Source organism: Piliocolobus tephrosceles, chromosome 5 (genome assembly GCF_002776525.5).
Source record: "Piliocolobus tephrosceles isolate RC106 chromosome 5, ASM277652v3, whole genome shotgun sequence".
Lineage (NCBI taxonomy): Eukaryota > Metazoa > Chordata > Mammalia > Primates > Cercopithecidae > Piliocolobus > Piliocolobus tephrosceles.
The window spans coordinates 56,527,280-56,543,691 of NC_045438.1; the positions used below are offsets into that span (position 1 = coordinate 56,527,280).

General features: G+C 44.4%; 1 protein-coding gene across 1 annotated transcript in view; it reads left to right on the plus strand.

Annotated features, from left to right (window-relative positions):
* Positions 1-16,412, plus strand: part of TIAM2 (TIAM Rac1 associated GEF 2) — a 541,563-nt gene that overhangs the window by 424,515 nt on the left and 100,636 nt on the right. Inside the window, 2 exon segments of the mRNA XM_023206084.3 lie at positions 1,237-1,409; positions 4,739-4,963. Of these exon segments, the coding sequence (XP_023061852.2) occupies positions 1,237-1,409; positions 4,739-4,963 (398 nt within the window).

The window sequence follows — 16,412 nt, forward strand, 5'->3', positions numbered from 1 at the left end:
AATACTTTGTTAGCTTATGAGGGGAAAAATAAGTACTTAAAAGCATAGGTTGCAGTATGTTTAGAGTAATGTTTGAAAATTCAGGCACATTTAGTTTCACTTTTCTCCCTTAGTCTAAGTAATGTTTTCTATTACTATGAGATAAAAGGCAATACTAAAAATTAAGTTATTTTACATTGCATTTGGAGAACAAAATGGCTACTTTCTCATAAATGGCAAAGTCCCCGAAGTATGTTCAGTTTCCTGTTTCCATTGATGGTCAGTGGAGTGAGTGAGTTTGGGATTTTCTTTGGCCTCTCACATTGAGATTCCCTAAATGATGTGGTGTTGTGCTTAAGGACGAGAGCTTTGGGGCCAGAGGGCCTGAGTTCACATCCCTGCTGCTCCACAGGGCAGCGATGGGACCCTTGCAAGTAAATCAATCTCTCAGTTTTCTCATTTTTAGTGTGAAAGGAAAATAAAACCTGGGGACCCCGATTCTTGATGCCAGAAGGAAAAAAAAATTAAGCTGAAAGCTGAGTCATGCGAGAAGCTGCCTTTCCATTTCTTTCTAAGCAGAAGCTACAGATAAAAGGTTAAATATCCCCACAGGTAGCTAGCTACGCTGTGTTCACCTTATCTTATGTGAAGTGCTGATTCACCAAGTGCTGGATGATTACGTGATTGACAGTTTCCCTGCCTGCTCCTTTTCTCTTGCAGCAGGTGGATTACCACGCTCTCCCTCTTTCCCCTCCAGCCCACTTTTAATTTTTAAACATTGAAGCCCTCAACATCATCTTTGGAGAAAGGCACAGACCACAGACTGTTTCTGTGATTCTGTGTTCTCTTCCTCTGGACATGTCCATAACTTTGGTAAAATAAACTTCTCAGTGGATCGAGACCTGTCCTAGATACTTTTTGGGTTACAGTAGAATGGGCTGAATAACCCTGCCCACCTTCGGGCCTCTATGGGGATTAAATAAGCCAGTGCATGTGGAGTACTTACAAGAGTTAAACAACAACTTATTATTTGGTATTGTTATTACTGATATTACATTTACAAAGACATCTCATTTTCATTGAAGTTCATTCTGATACAACTAGGTATACTTCAGATGCCACTTTTCCTTGTTTACCGTGTTTCTGTCACATGATTGTCTCACTCAGGTGTTTTTAAAAGTGTATCACTTACCTTCCCAGTCCTTTCCTACATCTCCAGAGATGACCGGGATGTTCTTTTGCTTCTCTGTTTCACAGGATGCACGCTGCTGTTTTATGAGACCTATGGGAAGAATTCCATGGATCAGAGCAGTGCCCCTCGGTGTGCTCTGTTTGCAGAAGACAGCATAGTGCAGTCTGTTCCAGAACATCCCAAGAAAGAAAACGTGTTCTGCCTCAGCAACTCCTTTGGAGACGTCTACCTTTTCCAGGTACTGCTGGTACTTTGTAAGTGGAGGTAATAGTTTATGTACTGCTAGAATAAGAAGGAACAGAAAAGGCAAAACTTGGAAATGAAATTGAATAAATGCTTAGTCAGGTTTTGGATTTGGCCTTCAGCAACAGTTGTTGGCCTCCCCTGACTGCCAAGGGCCCTGGGCCATCACCAATCCAGTCATTCATCCAGAGGGCACTTTTCAGGTGCCTCTGAAGTCCCAGGCTGTGGCCCATGAGATGCTCTTTGGCACACAAAGAGAAAAGAAATCATGATCCCTGTTCTGGAGTAGCTTGCGATCTAGTGAGTGCAATGGTGAAGATTCCCAGACTTGGGGCTTTTAAAATGAAGCTTGGAGAATATTGATGGGAGAGGCTTGGGTTCTTCCCACGAATCTCAGTGGATGTCAGAGGTTTTTAGGAACACTCTCATAGACAAATGCTGTGAGGTCTCATTTCCCTGTGGAAGTGGTCTTAGGATCTTAAGATTCAGGTTTTCTACTGTTAGAATTTTCAGTGACTTTCTAGCCAATGAGATGTTGGGGAACATGGTGGTCCTGAGCCATCGGTATTGGGGTCAGGCTTGGGTTTGAATCCTGGCACCTTTGTTAGCATTGAGTTTGTAAGTGATCTTGGTGCCCATACCAGACTTCTCTGAGCTTTGGGCCCTTCAACCAGTGGCTTACACGATTGCCTTAAGAGTAAATAACATCGTGTGTGTGTTAAATGCTAAATAAATTCTAACTTGGTGATTAATATTTAACTCAGAAGAGGTGAGAGTGAGAGCTGGGAAGTGAAGTCTGTTTCTTAGATGCCCCCCGTCTAAACCTAGCACTTGACATACACACAGTGTTGGCTGTAGGTTACATCTGACTGAAAGTTTCATGGAAAACCTCGTAAAGCCTGGGTTTAGATCTCTCATAAAGATGGTCCTGGGTGCCCTCAGAAGCCCTGCAGTGTAACAGTGTTCTCTAGGCTGACTTGGGAGTCTAGAATGCTCTGAAGTGCTCCCTGCTGGGACCAGCACTGGGTAAGCTCCCTGGGCCTTTAGTTGTACTGCTGTTCCAACTTGACATAACTTACTAGAGCCAGGGCCTGAGATTTTATTTTCCTTTTCTTAACAGAAAGGTTGCTTAAAAACTTCTATGATGCTTTAAAGCAAAGTAATGAATTTATGTTCGTCTGAATTGTAGGGAAGGTAAAAAAACAAACAACAACAACAAAGAAACCTTAGGTTAAATCTGCATGGACTTCTTAGGGGTAAGTGTGAAATGAATGTTTTATTTTGTGATTCAGGTAAAACATCCTTAGTTTTCAGAGTTTTCCTACCTGTGATCCCAGCACTTTGGAGGCTGAGGCAGGAGGAGGGCTTGAGGACAGGAGTTCGAAATCAGCTTGGTCAACATAGTGAGACCCCCATCTCTATGAAAGAAAAATAAAAAAATTAGCCAGGCATGGTGGTGTGTGCCTGTGGTCCCAGCTACTTGGGAGGCTGAGGCTTGAAGATCATTCGAGCTCAGGAGGTCAAGGTTGCAGGGAGCTATGATTGTGCCACTGCACTCCAGCCCAGGCGACAGAGACCCTGTCTTAGCAGCAGCAACAACAACAAAGTTTTCCCAGGTGTTCTGTTTTGTGATCCCAGGGCTACTTGAGGTTTGACCCTGTGACTCGAATGTGTGTGGTTATTTCTGGACATCAAGACAAATGAAAGTACTTTTCAGCCTGCTTAGAATAAAACCCATTTGCTCACTGTGCTTTATTCAAACTTTGCTTGTTTTTAAAATATTTTTTCTTTTAAAAAACGTATTATTATTATTATTATTTGAGATGGAGTCTTGGTCTGTTGCCCAGGCTGGAGGACAGTGGTGCAATCTCAGCTCACTGCAACCTCCGCCTCCCGGGTTCAAGCAATTCTTGAATTCCTGCCTCAGTTTCCCAAGTAGCTGGGATTACAGTTGCCTGCCACCATGCCTGGCTAATTTTTTTTTTAGTTTTTATTTTTTGTAGCGACTGTGTTTCACCATGTTGGCCAGGCTGGTTTCGAACTCCTGACCTCAAGTGACCTGCTCACTTTGGCCTTCCAAAAAGTGCTAGGATTACAGGTGTGAGCCACCACGCCTGTCCTATTATTATTTTTTAATTGACTTGGGGACTTACTGTGTTCCCCAGGCTGGTTTTGAACTCCTGGGCTCAAAAGTCCTGGGATTACAGGCATGAGCCACTGTGCCCAGCCAAAAATAAAATACTTTTCTCTTATAAAAATAGTATATGGTCTTTGTGTTAGAAGTCACTGAAAAGTACAGAAAGGAAAAACCCTCATATATTCAAAGACAATAGTGTTATTTTGTTTCCCCCCAATAAACTTTTATCTATGTTCTTTTTTTTTTTTTTTGTATTGAGGCCATCCTGTAGATGTAATTTTATATCCAGTTTTCAAAATTTCATATTCTAGTCCTAATGCTTACTCATTCTGTTAAAATTCTGAAGACAAGCATCCATTTATTTATTTATTTATTTATTTATTTATTTATTTATTTTTGAGACAGAGTCTTGCTCTGTCGCCCAGTCTGGAGTGCAGTGGTGCAATCTCAGCTCACTGCAGCCTCCATCCACCTCCTGGGCTCAAGTGATTCTCCTGTCTCAGCCTCCCAAGTAGCTGGGATTTCAGGCATGCACCACCACACCTGACTAATTTTTCTATTTTATTTAGTTATTTATTTTTGAGACAGAGTCTTGCTCTGTCACCCAGGCTGGAGTGCAGTAGTGTGATCTCAGCTCACTGCAACCTCTGCCTCCCAGGTCAAAGTGATTCTCACGTCTCAGCCTCCCAAGTAGCTGGGATTACAGGCATGCACCACCACACCCAGCTAATTTTTGTATTTCAGTAGAGATGTGGTTTCACCTTGTTGGCCAGGCTGGTCTCAAACACCTGACCTCAAGTGATCCACCCACCTTGGCCTCCCAAGGTGCTGGAATTACAGGCATGAGCCACCGCGCCCGGCCAAGCATCCTTTTAGAGAGTGGCGTAATGTGTCACGAGTGTGTCTACCCTGTCGTTCTTATCACTGCTGTGTGGTTGGCTAGCGCTCGTTTCTGGTTTTAGTTCCTGTCCTATTCAGAGCTCCATGATGCTTTCTGCTCTGCTCCTAATGTTCTCTGAGTCCCTCTGAACCTGAGTTGAATGGTTGAATGTGTTTTTGAAATTAAGCAACTTGTATGCAGTGCAAGTACTTCTTGGATTTTGCACATCTAAGCCCAGCCTGCCATTTTGGAGAGCACTTTAGTGGTAAAATAATTTGAAACAGGCTTTCTCCCTCCCTGTGTGTAGGCCACCAGCCAGATAGATCTAGAAAACTGGGTCACCGCCGTACACTCTGCTTGTGCATCCCTTTTTGCAAAGAAGCATGGGAAAGAGGACACACTGCGGCTGCTGAAGAACCAGACCAAAAACCTGCTCCAGAAGATAGATATGGACAGCAAGATGAAGAAGATGGCAGAGCTGCAGCTGTCCGTGGTGAGCGACCCAAAGAACAGGAAAGCCATAGAGAACCAGGTACTGTTTGTCTACACCTGAATTTTCTTCTGTTGCTCACGCCACTTGTGCAGTGACTGAACACAGGTTCTCATCTTGGTGGTATTTCTTGGCTCACATCTTGGTGGTATTTCTTACACCCTGGGGGAAATAGTTTCTGTGGCTTTTCATTTTAGGTACCTAATGTTTGCTGTTTTGTGACATGGGCGATATGATATGCTTTACAACCTTTGGTGGCTCTATGCATATCCTGAAATACTTTGTGACCCAAACTTAATTCCTAATTTGAATAGTGCCTTCTGGCCTTGATGATTCACTCATATATTGTCATTTTCTAAACAAAATCCATAGAATAAAACCACTAGAAGATTAGACAGGTAAGTAAGAGTCTAATACAATGGCTTTGGAAAACGTGATTTGGTATAACAGCTGTTTCTGTGTCTGTGGATTGCAAGAAAACAGTAATTTTTCTGTTTATAAAAGAGAAGCAGCTAAGGAAATGCTTTCTTTTCTCTGCTCCGGTTCCATATTCATTTATTTTTTTTATTTTTTTTATTTTTTTTTGAGACGGAGTCTCGCTCTGTCGCCCAGGCTGGAGTGTAGTGGCTGGATCTCAGCTCACTGCAAGCTCTGCCTCCCGGGTTTACGCCATTCTCCTGCCTCAGCCTCCCGAGTAGCTGGGACTACAGGCGTCCGCCACCTCGCCTGGCTAGTTTTTTGTATTTTTTAGTAGAGACAGGGTTTCACCGTGTTAGCCAGGTTGGTCTCGATCTCCTGACCTCGTGATCCGCCCGTCTCGGCCTCCCAAAGTGCTGGGATTACAGGCTTGAGCCACCGCGCCCGGCCTCCATATTCATTTAATAAATGGCTGGTTCCTATGGCGTTTGCATTTTAGAGAAGGGGAAGCAGTTTGAACATTTTTATTTCCATTTGCTCAGACAACCTCAACACTTAGACAAGTGTTAGTGGAATTTCGAGCATTCTTATCTTAAGTCAGGTTTCCTAGGAGACAGACTTTGATAGAGATTTAGACGTGACAAGATTTACTGGGAATGCCCTCAGGGACAATGCCAACCTGGAGTGAGGGAGCAGGATCTGGGAGGGACAAGTTGCATTGTGATGCAGCTTGTCCTACAGTGAGCTGTGGAGCTGGGAGGGCCATTCAGAGTTCTGTATGGAGGCAAGGTGGCCAGCCTTTGTCCCCTCAGGCCAGCAGGGCAAGGCAGCTCTCTTCAGTAGAGGTCAGTTACCACGAGGGGATCTGTGTGTGAGCTGGGAGAAGGAAAGGAATTCCTCTATCTTGAAGTGGGGATCTGGGTGAGTCACTATAGAATCCACTACAGCGCCCTCCAAAACCAGTTGTCAAATGACCTGGGAACTTGAATGAGGAATGGGATGAAGATAGATAATAAGCAGGTTCCTGCATTTTTCTTCCTTTAGTTACTTGTTAAGTTATTACAGAGAAACCAGATTCTTTAGAAAAAAAAATTTCATGGTAACACAACAATTTAGACATATGGTGACTTATTAGAAAGGAATTTTACATATGGTATTTTATTTAAATTTCAAATTAAATCATACCTCTGTTTATGTCTGAATGTTTAACCTTGTTTGGAAATTTTTTCATCTGTGTATATATGAAGAATTCAGCATGAATTCTGGACGTGGTGGCAGACACCTATAATCCCAGCTGGGCGCAGTGACTGACGCCTGTAATCCCAGCGCTTTGGGAGGCCGAGGTGGGCAGATCACCTGAGGTCAGGAGTTTGAGCCCAGACTGGCCAACATGACAAAACCCCATCTCTACTAAAAATACAAAAATATCTAGGTTTGGTGGCGGGCACCTGTAATTCCAGCTACTCTGGAAGCTGAGGCAGGAGAATCACTTGAACCTGAGAGGGAGAGGTTGCAGTGAGCTGAGACTGTGCACTGCACTCTAACCTGGGGGACAGAGTGAGACTCTGTCTAAAAAAAAAGAATTCAGCATGAGTAGGAAAAAATTTCTGGCTAAAAATAGGAAACGGATTAAAGGCATGCATTCATTGATACACCGAGAATTTGGAATAAAGTATCAATTGGCAATGGCAAAATAACCCAATAATTCTGACCTGTGCCCCTGATTAATCTTCTGACTCTATCTACCTTTGCTTCTCCTTTTCTCATATCTCATGTTGCCTTTCTCCCATCTCAGTTCTTTTTCTCTTGCTTATTTTCCCATCTGCAAATACTGGTGTACCTAATGGATGCATCTGGCTTAAAGAAATAAAAATAATTATAAAATAGGGACCCCGTTTCTAAGCAATTATAATTTAGTTAGAGAACAAACCTTGTGAACATGAAACTAAAGGACATTCTAAAATGATCTAAGTTAGGTGACAGCTGGTATAGTCATCAAATATTATGGGAGATGAGAAGGTTGAGGTTGTATTGTGATCTTGGGGAAATGAAGACTTCCTGGAAGAATATGGTGTTAAAAAGTTGTTAAGAGGCCGGGTGCAGTGACTCATGCCTGTAATCCCAGCACTTTGGGAGGCCGAGGTGGGTGGATCACGAGGTCAGGAGATCGAGACCATCCTGGCTAACACGGTGAAACTCCATCCGGCTAATAATTTTTCCATCAAAAAAAATTATTAGCCGGGTGTGGTGGTGGCGGGCGCCTGTAGTCCCAGCTACTCGGGAGGCTGAGGCAGGAGAATGGCGTGAACCCGGGAGGTGGAGCTTGCAGTGAGCCGAGATCGCGCCACTGCACTCCAGCCTGGGCAACAGACAGAGACTCCGCCAAAAAAAAAAGTTGTTAAGAGATGTGAAGGATTTCCAGGCTGGGTGGGGGTTGGGCAAACATGGAGAGACAATTGGAAGTGACTGAGTGGTGGCTTGGGGCTCTGGAGCACACTGGAGTTAAAGGTTTGGGAAGTGATGAGAGTTGGCGGTTAGGTTGGACAGGCAATGCAGCTTTTTCAGTCTGTGTCTTAGTCTGGAAGAAAATACTTTAAACTGGGTAGTTTATAAACAAGAGCAATTTATTTCTCAGAGTTCTGAAGTCTGAGAAGTCTAAGATCAAGACGCCGGCAGGTTCAGTGTCTGGTGAGGCCCTGCTTTCTGGTTTCTAGAAGCATCTTCTTACCATATTCTAGCATGACATGAGGGGCAAGGGGTCCTTCCGGGCCGCCTTTTATAAGGCCACTCATCCTATTCATGAGGGTTCTGCCTTTATGACTGTCCTGCGCAGTGGGTTAAGCGGCAAAGGATGAAAGACGCTGTAACTTAATGCTTGGATCACACGGTTTATTGGCACGCAGACAATTCTTAACAAATATAGATATTTTATCCCCATTCACGCTACACACAACTCTTGTTTTTCACCTGTTAGGAACAGGTCGGGGATCTTACATGAATAGGCACAGGATTGGTCACAGAAGTCCTCAGCCATCTGGGAATAGCTTCCTCTGGCGTCAAGGCTGGAATGTTGAGGCTGAAGTGTTCAGTTGAGGAGATGGCAAGCCTGACTCCGGGTCCCTTTCTGAGTGGCAGTATCTCATCCTCATGAGTCTGTGTCTCAGCAGAGCAGGTCGAGCTGCCTGAGGGCTTCTCTTTTTATAGTCTCTGTACAGGGATCCATCTGTGTCTGGTTATCTTGAAGGTTGATGCGCCCTAGCATGTGATGCCGTCCCGAATTGGAATATCCCCACACAGTTGGTCTAAACAGATTTGGGCATTCTGGGCATTTTGTCAGACATCTGCACTCACAGACTAACTATGATAACATATTCACACTACACCCATAAATTGCACTCCAAACAATGACCTAATCGCTACCCCTTTTAAAAAGGCCCCACTTCCTAATACCATCACCTAAAGCATTAAGATTTCAACGTATGTATTTTTTTTGGAGGGACACATTCAGCCCATAGTGGTCCTGTATGCAAGGCTCAGATGGTAAGGTTTATTTTATACTCTGCATTCAAGGGGGGAATACAAGTTTTTAAGCTGAGGACAAAGCATGATGACATAGTGTCTTTGGAAGATTAATCAGGCAGTTTGGAGGACAGAGTGGGGCAAAAGGTGTCAAGCAGTGGAGTGGCACTGTGCTGGCTACGTAGATACAAGGGCTTGATCCCAAGTGACACAAGTTCAACAGTTTACATGGAAAATGTATAACAGGGTGTATCATTTTCTGTAATTCTATAGAATCTTTTTTTGTTTTCCTTGTCTTTCTTTCTTTCTTTTTTTTTGAAACAGAGTTTTGCTTTTGTTGCCCAGGCTAGATTGCAGTGGTATGATCTCGGCTCGCCACAACCTCCGTCTCCTGGGTCCAAGCGATTCCCATGCCTCAGCCTCCTGAGTAGCTGGGATTACAGGCATCCGCCACCACGCCTAGCCCAATTTTGTATTTTTAGTAGAGACAGGGTTTCAGCATGTTGTTCAGGCTGGTCTCGAACTCCTGACCTTAGGTGATCCACCTGCCTCAGCCTCCCAAAGTGCTGGGATTACAGATGTGAGCCACCACGCCCAGACTCAATTTTATAGAATCTTAAAGACAGTAACTTATGCCCCTGAGTGGAACTGTTGCTCAACCAGGATATGCCATTTAAACTCCAAAGTACAAAATAGTTTTAACTAGGAAGCCAAAACTGCCAAGAAGAATGCAGGAGGTGGAAGGCTTTGGGATCCGACAAGAACACAGCTGCTGACATTGCTGAGGGAGAGCTGCCCCCGTGAGCCCAGCTTGCATCCTCTCAGGCCCTGCCTGCCCCTCTTAAGGGGCCTCACCCTGCTCACAGCTAGGGGGCGTTCAGCTCCCGAGGCAGTGCAGCTGTGCCTCCCGGCTCTCTGCGGCTCTCTGCGTGGAATGTAGGGTGGGAGGCCATGTGGAGGTGATGGGACAGATCAAAGAGCCTGAAGGAGACACGGTTATCCCAGAGTTTTCTTTGTACCATGTCTCACCCATGGTGCTGATTTTCCGGGATCCAGCAGCCACAGCCTGTCTACCCTGAGATGAGACTTGTGAATTCGAGTGTCTCGGAGTGTTCAGAGCACCCCAGTCAAAAATCTCATCCTGACCGTAATTGTAGTCCTGTCAAAGGGATGCCCAGCTTGGAGTTTTCAGGTCTTTGCGTAGGTCAGATGTTTAGGGCTAGGGAGGGAAAAGGGACATTTGACAACCCTGAGAGGCTCCTGGCCTGTTGGGTGTGGGGTGGTGGTGGGTGGGGGTTTCTTTGTGGCCACAAGGAGTCTAAGCAAACATTTTTTTTTTTAATTTAAATTTTCTTTAACTGTAATTGTATTCCCTTGTCCATAGTTTGTAAATGTTTAATTGATGACATCATAGTTGGTGCTATTCTCCGATTAAGAGGGGAGGTTAGTTTAACATAAACCCTTACATAAAGCCAGGGGTCTGGATGATCAGGTGGCCTGAAGAGAAGCTGTTTTAAAGAATGAGGGTAATTATCACCTGTGGCCCATTATCCATTCTTTGACAGAATCATCACTTTAGTTATTTTAAGTGCACTATTCTAACGCTACTAATTTTTGGTTCTCCCCTACCCATAGCCCAGGTCCTAACCCCTTCCTGTGTCCTCCCCACACCCCTTTCTCCCCTACAGCCTTCTCCCAACCCCTGCCGTACATGCACTCCCCTTCTCATGTTATTCTTGTGAGTTTCTGCTAACAGACAATTGGGACTGATCTTAGAAATTCTTGGGCAGGCGTGGTGACTCATGCCTGTAATCCCAGTACTTTGGGAGGCTGAGGCTGGAGGTTCACTTGAGGCCAGGAGCTCAAGATCAGGTGGGGCAACAAGCAAGACACCATTTCTGAAAAAAGAAAAAAAAAAAGAAATTCTACCTGAAAGTATTCTCACTGTATTGCATTCTTTGAGGTTATGATTTAGTCACATGTTCCTGAAGGGCTTTGCAGCATGTAGCCTGAGTTATGTTTGCTGTGCCCATTGTCCTTGCGTCCTTTGTCAGCAGGTTGTAAAGACAGCTGTTTGGTCTTTTTTTTTTTTTTTTTGGGCAGAGTCTCGCCCTGTCACCCAGGCTGGAGTGTAGTGGCACAGTCTCGGCTCACTGCAATCTCCGCCTGCTGGGTTCAAGTGATCCTCCTGCCTCAACCTCCCGAGTAACTGGGATTACAGGCATCCACCACCACGCCCAGCTAATGTTTGTATTTTTAGTAGAGATGGGGTTTCACCATGTTGACCAGGCTGTTCTTGAACTCCTGACCTCAGGTGATCTGCCGGCCTTGGCCTCCCAAAGTGGTGGGATTACAGGCGTGAAGCCACCGTGCCTGGACAAGAGCTGCTTACTTTTTACCTTCAGACACAAAGACTGGGAAACATTAAGCAGGAACAACTACTTGCTTAAAATTGCTTTTATGAGATATTTGACAAAAACATGTAATGTGAAGCTACAAAGGCAAAGGTATTTACAGATCAAGACCAATCAGGACAGGGTCTCCAAAATATTCCCTAAGCATTTAGCTTTCTCTAAACTTCCTTTTAAAAATGTCCGTAAAAGAGCAGTGCTTTATCCACTTAGCATTTTAAAACCTCAATAAATATACATTTATTTATGGAGCTTCCTCCCTAGCGATTTTCCCTGAGAACCTCAGATGTAGTCATTTCTAGCCTAAAAATAGAATGTACAATGTAGATGACATCATGCAAGAGAAATTCTCTGGAACAGGTTTTCTTTGAAGTACGTGGGTGGAGAAGATCCTTTTTGAAATAAAAAGGCACTATCACAGTTAATGTACTAGCTGAGCTGCGTACTGTCAGTGGTCACATGCTCTGGCCGTGTCCTGGGCCTCTTGGGTGTTTCTGGGGCAGGATGATGCAGCTTTCATTTGAGCATGTCCAATGTGGACCAGATCACACCGCCATCCACACGCCAGATCGCCTTTGAAGTTCCCAGGGAGGAAGAGTTGTAAATTAAGTCCAGTTAGTACTTTATTTTCCTTTCCGCTTATTATTTCAAACAAGTAAACAAGGACAAATCCTCACCACCCTTAGGCAGTCTTGGCATTCTCCCAGATGGCGTCCCCCATCCTGCCTCATTATGTGCGATTTCCAGGGGAGCCAGGCCTGCTTCTGTGGTTAATTAGGTGGGAGAGGGAGGAGGTGATTGGACTACCAGGGGGTACTGTGGGGAAGGAGGAAGCACTTGCTGGTAGGGTTGAGACTGCTCTGGGTTTTGTGAAACGTGGGCTTCAGTTTAAATATTTACTTAAATACAGTTTTAAAATCAGAAAGAGGATGGATTGCGTTTAGACAACTGGAAACTGGTGAGAACAATGAGAACAAAGCTTTGAGGAAAATACGAGGATACTGTGGTGTATTTCTGGATGTGTGCAGGGGGAAGCAGTTTGAGGAACAAACCGCTGGAGAGTAGCATATTTGTGAGGGGATTTGAGGGAGATAAAGCCAGATTGTGGAGGTGGTGGGTGAAGATGTGAACTTTATTCAGTAGGCAACAGGGAGATGGTGAAAGTGTTACTTTTTATTTTTTATGTTTTTATTTTTTAAGGCAGAGTCTTGCTCTGTTGCCCAGGCTGGAGTGCAGTGGCATGGTCTTGGCTCACTGCAACCTCTGCCTCCTGGGTTCAAGTGATTCTCGTCCCTCAGCCTCTCGGGCAGCTGCGATTACAGGCATGTGCCACTACGTCCTGCTAATTTTTGTATTTTAATAGAGATGGGGTTTCACCATGTTGGCCATGCTGGTCTCAAACTCCTGACCTCAAATGATCTGCCTGTCTCAGACTCCCAAAGTGCTGGGATTACAGGCGTGAGCCAATGTGCACGGCTGGAAGTGTTTTTATTTTCTATTTTTTTTGAGACAGAGTCTTTCTCTTTTGTCGCCCAGGCTGGAGTGCAGTGGTGTGATCTTGGCTCACTGCAGCCTCTGCCTCCTGGGTTCCAGCGATTCTTCTGCCTTAGCCTCCTGGGTAGCTGGGATTATAGGCGTACGCCACCACGGCCGGCTAATTTCTGTATTTTTACTAGAGATGGGGTTTTGCCATGTTGGCCAGGCTGGTCTCAAACTCCTGACCTCAGGCAATCTGCCCGCCTTGGCCTCCCAAAGTGTTGGGATTACAGGCATGAGCCACCGCGCCCTGCCTGTAAGTGTTTTTGACAGGAGAATAAGAATGTTTGGTTTAGTTCGGTGAGCGTTTGTTCAGTGCATACTCTGGGTCAGGCAAATGTGCACAGATTGGAGACTCAAAGAAGTCACTGTCTCTGCCCTCAGGGTGCTCTCAGTCTAGCAGGTGACAGACGGTTGAGCGTACAATTTCAACATAACGCAGTGATGCAGTGCACATGGCATTCCAGTGCTGTGGAGGACAGAAACGGGAAGTGTAGCCGCACGTGCAGTCATCATTCCAGTGCTGTGGAGGACAGAAACGGGAAATGTAGCCTCTTGTGCAGTCATGGAAGACCCTGGAGGAGGGATGCCAAGTTGCTTCTTAAAAAATGAGGAGTTTACCATAAGGAGAATGGAGAGGGGGCTTCCAGGCCAAGGCACAGTGGGAGCAATGGCAGTGTGGTTATAGGTGGTGAGAGGTAGTCAGGGGAAGTAGGACTGTCTGTCACTCTCTCCTCCTGGTACCACTGCAGAAGCCTCCAGTTTCACCCTTCATCTGATGCATCTTCCATACAACAGCCAGACTGGGTTGCATCTGAAAAGCACATCTGGGTCAGGCGCAGTGGCTCGTGCCTGTAATTCCAGCACTTTGGGAGACTGAGGTGGGCAGACACTTGATGTCAGGAGTTTGAGACCAGCCTGGCCAATGTGGAGAAACCCCATCTCTACTGAAAATACAAAAATAATTAGCCAGGTGTCATGGCACATGCCTGTAATCCCAGCTACTTGGGAGGGTGAGGCAGGAGAATTGCTTGAACTCAGGAAGCAGAGGTTTCCGTGAGCTGAGACCACACCATTGCACTCCAGCCTGAGCCACAGAGTGATATGTCTCAAAATAAAGAAATAAAATAAAAGTAAAACAATAAAAAGCACATGTGATCCTGTGATTGCCAGATAAAGTCCCTGATAACCTCTCCCCACCTTGACCTTTACCTGCAACTCCCTGAGCCCACCCTTCTGCTCCTTTCTTCAGGTTTTTCCTCAGACAGCGAGGACTCCTGTGCTGTGCACAAATGTGTCCTGCTCCCCCACGCCCTCTTCATCTGGCTCACCCCTTCTCAACTGTCATGAAGGGTTTAGGGGTTGCTTCCTCCAGGGCGCTGTCCTTGATCGCCCTCTCGCCTACTCCATCAGGGAACCCCACTCCCCTCCCACAGTTCTCCATGTCTGTGCCACTGCTCTCATCTGTGGCTTTGTCATGATTTCTTCCTGTGTAAGATTGTTCCTGCTATAAAATACGTGCTCCTGGAGGAACCGTGACTTTTTTTTTCTCTGAACCCTTGATGCTTTGCTTGAGTTAGTGAGTGTGTGGATGCACCTCTGTCTCGTCTGTCCAAGGATCTGTCCTCTTTACTTCAGGAAACAAGAGTTCTTCTCTGAGTCAGCCCCCACCCCACTCCCCAGTGTTCTAGGCTTTCACCCTCAGCTAACAGAACCCCTCCTTTTGCCCTGCTCTGTTCTCATGTTTCCCCTCCCTGTTTTATTAGAGCCTCTGCCTTAGGCCACTATCATATGTGATTTCACAGTAACTCTACAAGGTAAAGATGTAGATATAGCACCCATTTGATGGACAAGTAAATAGACCCTTAGGAGAATTGTATTTCTTTTCTTTTTCTTCTTCTTTTTTTTAGAATTAAATTTTTTTAAAAAAATAGACAGAAGGTCTCTCTACATTGCCCAGGTTGGTCTCGAACTCCTGGGCTCAAGCGATCCTCCCATCTCGGCCTCTCAAAGTGCTGGGATTACAGGAGTGAGCCATTGCGCCCAGAGAAGTACATTTTCTGTATAAGTACCGCGCACTAACTGATTGTGCCACTGCAGTGGCAAGAAGTGCATTTGCTCATGTCACACAGCTGGTAAGTGGCAGAGCTGGGATTTGGACACAAATCTGTGCTAATTCATAGGCGCTACTGTTCCGTAAGACTTGGGTAAATCAGATGATGCTTTGCTTGCTAACTAAACCAGGTGATGAATTGTTTAGTATGGAATAGAATCCTAGATTTACTTGTTTTTATAATGTGGATTTTTCAGGTTGATTTGATGGGAATTACATTGATTATAAAACTGAGTAAATTTTTGGTATGGGAATTATATCTCAAAGGAAAATAGAGCAAAACTGAATCTCTCAACTTTAGCTGGTTGTTCTAACTACCGCTAAACTTGAGTGTAATCTATGTCACTAGCTGGTTCTTCTGTGAAGATGGGTTTTAGTATTTGGAAAGCATAGAACGGGAGATTTTTAGCTTCTTACACCAAGAAAGAAACATGAATTATCTTACAGGACAAACCTAGTAATAGGCAAATGACTACTGCGATTAAATGACTAAATGGCAGAAAATATTTTTCTAGGACTGCTGGGTGTGGCAGGAATGTACTTGTCATCTTTTTTTTAAAAAAAACATTATTCATTTGTTATTTTTAGCATTAGGCTTCATCCGTCTCCCTCCCACTTTACTACAGGAGACCATAACCTTTCTGAGTTCATTAAATCAATAAAGCTGTGTTAGCAGTAAAGAGGAAAATTTTTCATTGAATTTGTGCCAGTGTTTAAAACGGGAGTGTACCCCTGTAATTTTGTTATTAGTAACTTCCTTTCACAATGAAACATAAAGAAAACCTCCTTAGAGTGAGTTTTTTTCAGTCTTCTCATTTTTATGTTTTGAGCATGGGCATTGAAAGAAACAAAAGCTTCTTCTCTATAGAAGTTACATTTTTTACTTTTTTTTTTGACAGGGTCTCACTCTGTTGCCCAGGCTGGAGTGTGCAGTGGCCGTGTCTCGGCTCACTGCAGCCTCGACCTCCTGGGCTCAAGCTATCCTCCCACCTCTGCCTCCCACATAGATGGGGCTGTAGGCGTGCGCCAGCCACACCTGGCTGAGTTTTGTATTTTTTATAGAGATGGGGTTTCACTGTGTTGACCAGGCTGGAAGTGGTTTTTTTTTTTTTAAATTTTTGTATCATATCTTGATGTTTATCTTTAAAAAATAAAGAAACATCTAGAAACTTATCAGTATTTAAAGAATTTAGGAAAAGGGGGTGGGGTGTCTTGGATTAAAAAGAACTGATTTTGGGCATTTTAGTTTTTGATGTTAGAAAAAAATATCTCCGGAAACATCTTGATAAATGTGGTCAGGTAATACATTACTATTTTGGTGATTATTATCATTGAACTGTACTGAATCTCTAAACTAACATACATAATAGCTAAAAGATTATCTTTTATTTCTTCCTTTACCCTTTAAAATATGTATCTTTTTCTTTTATGTCACCTTCCGAGGAATTGTTATAAAATGTTTTTCTTTCAAGTTAACATTACTTTAAATTTGGGC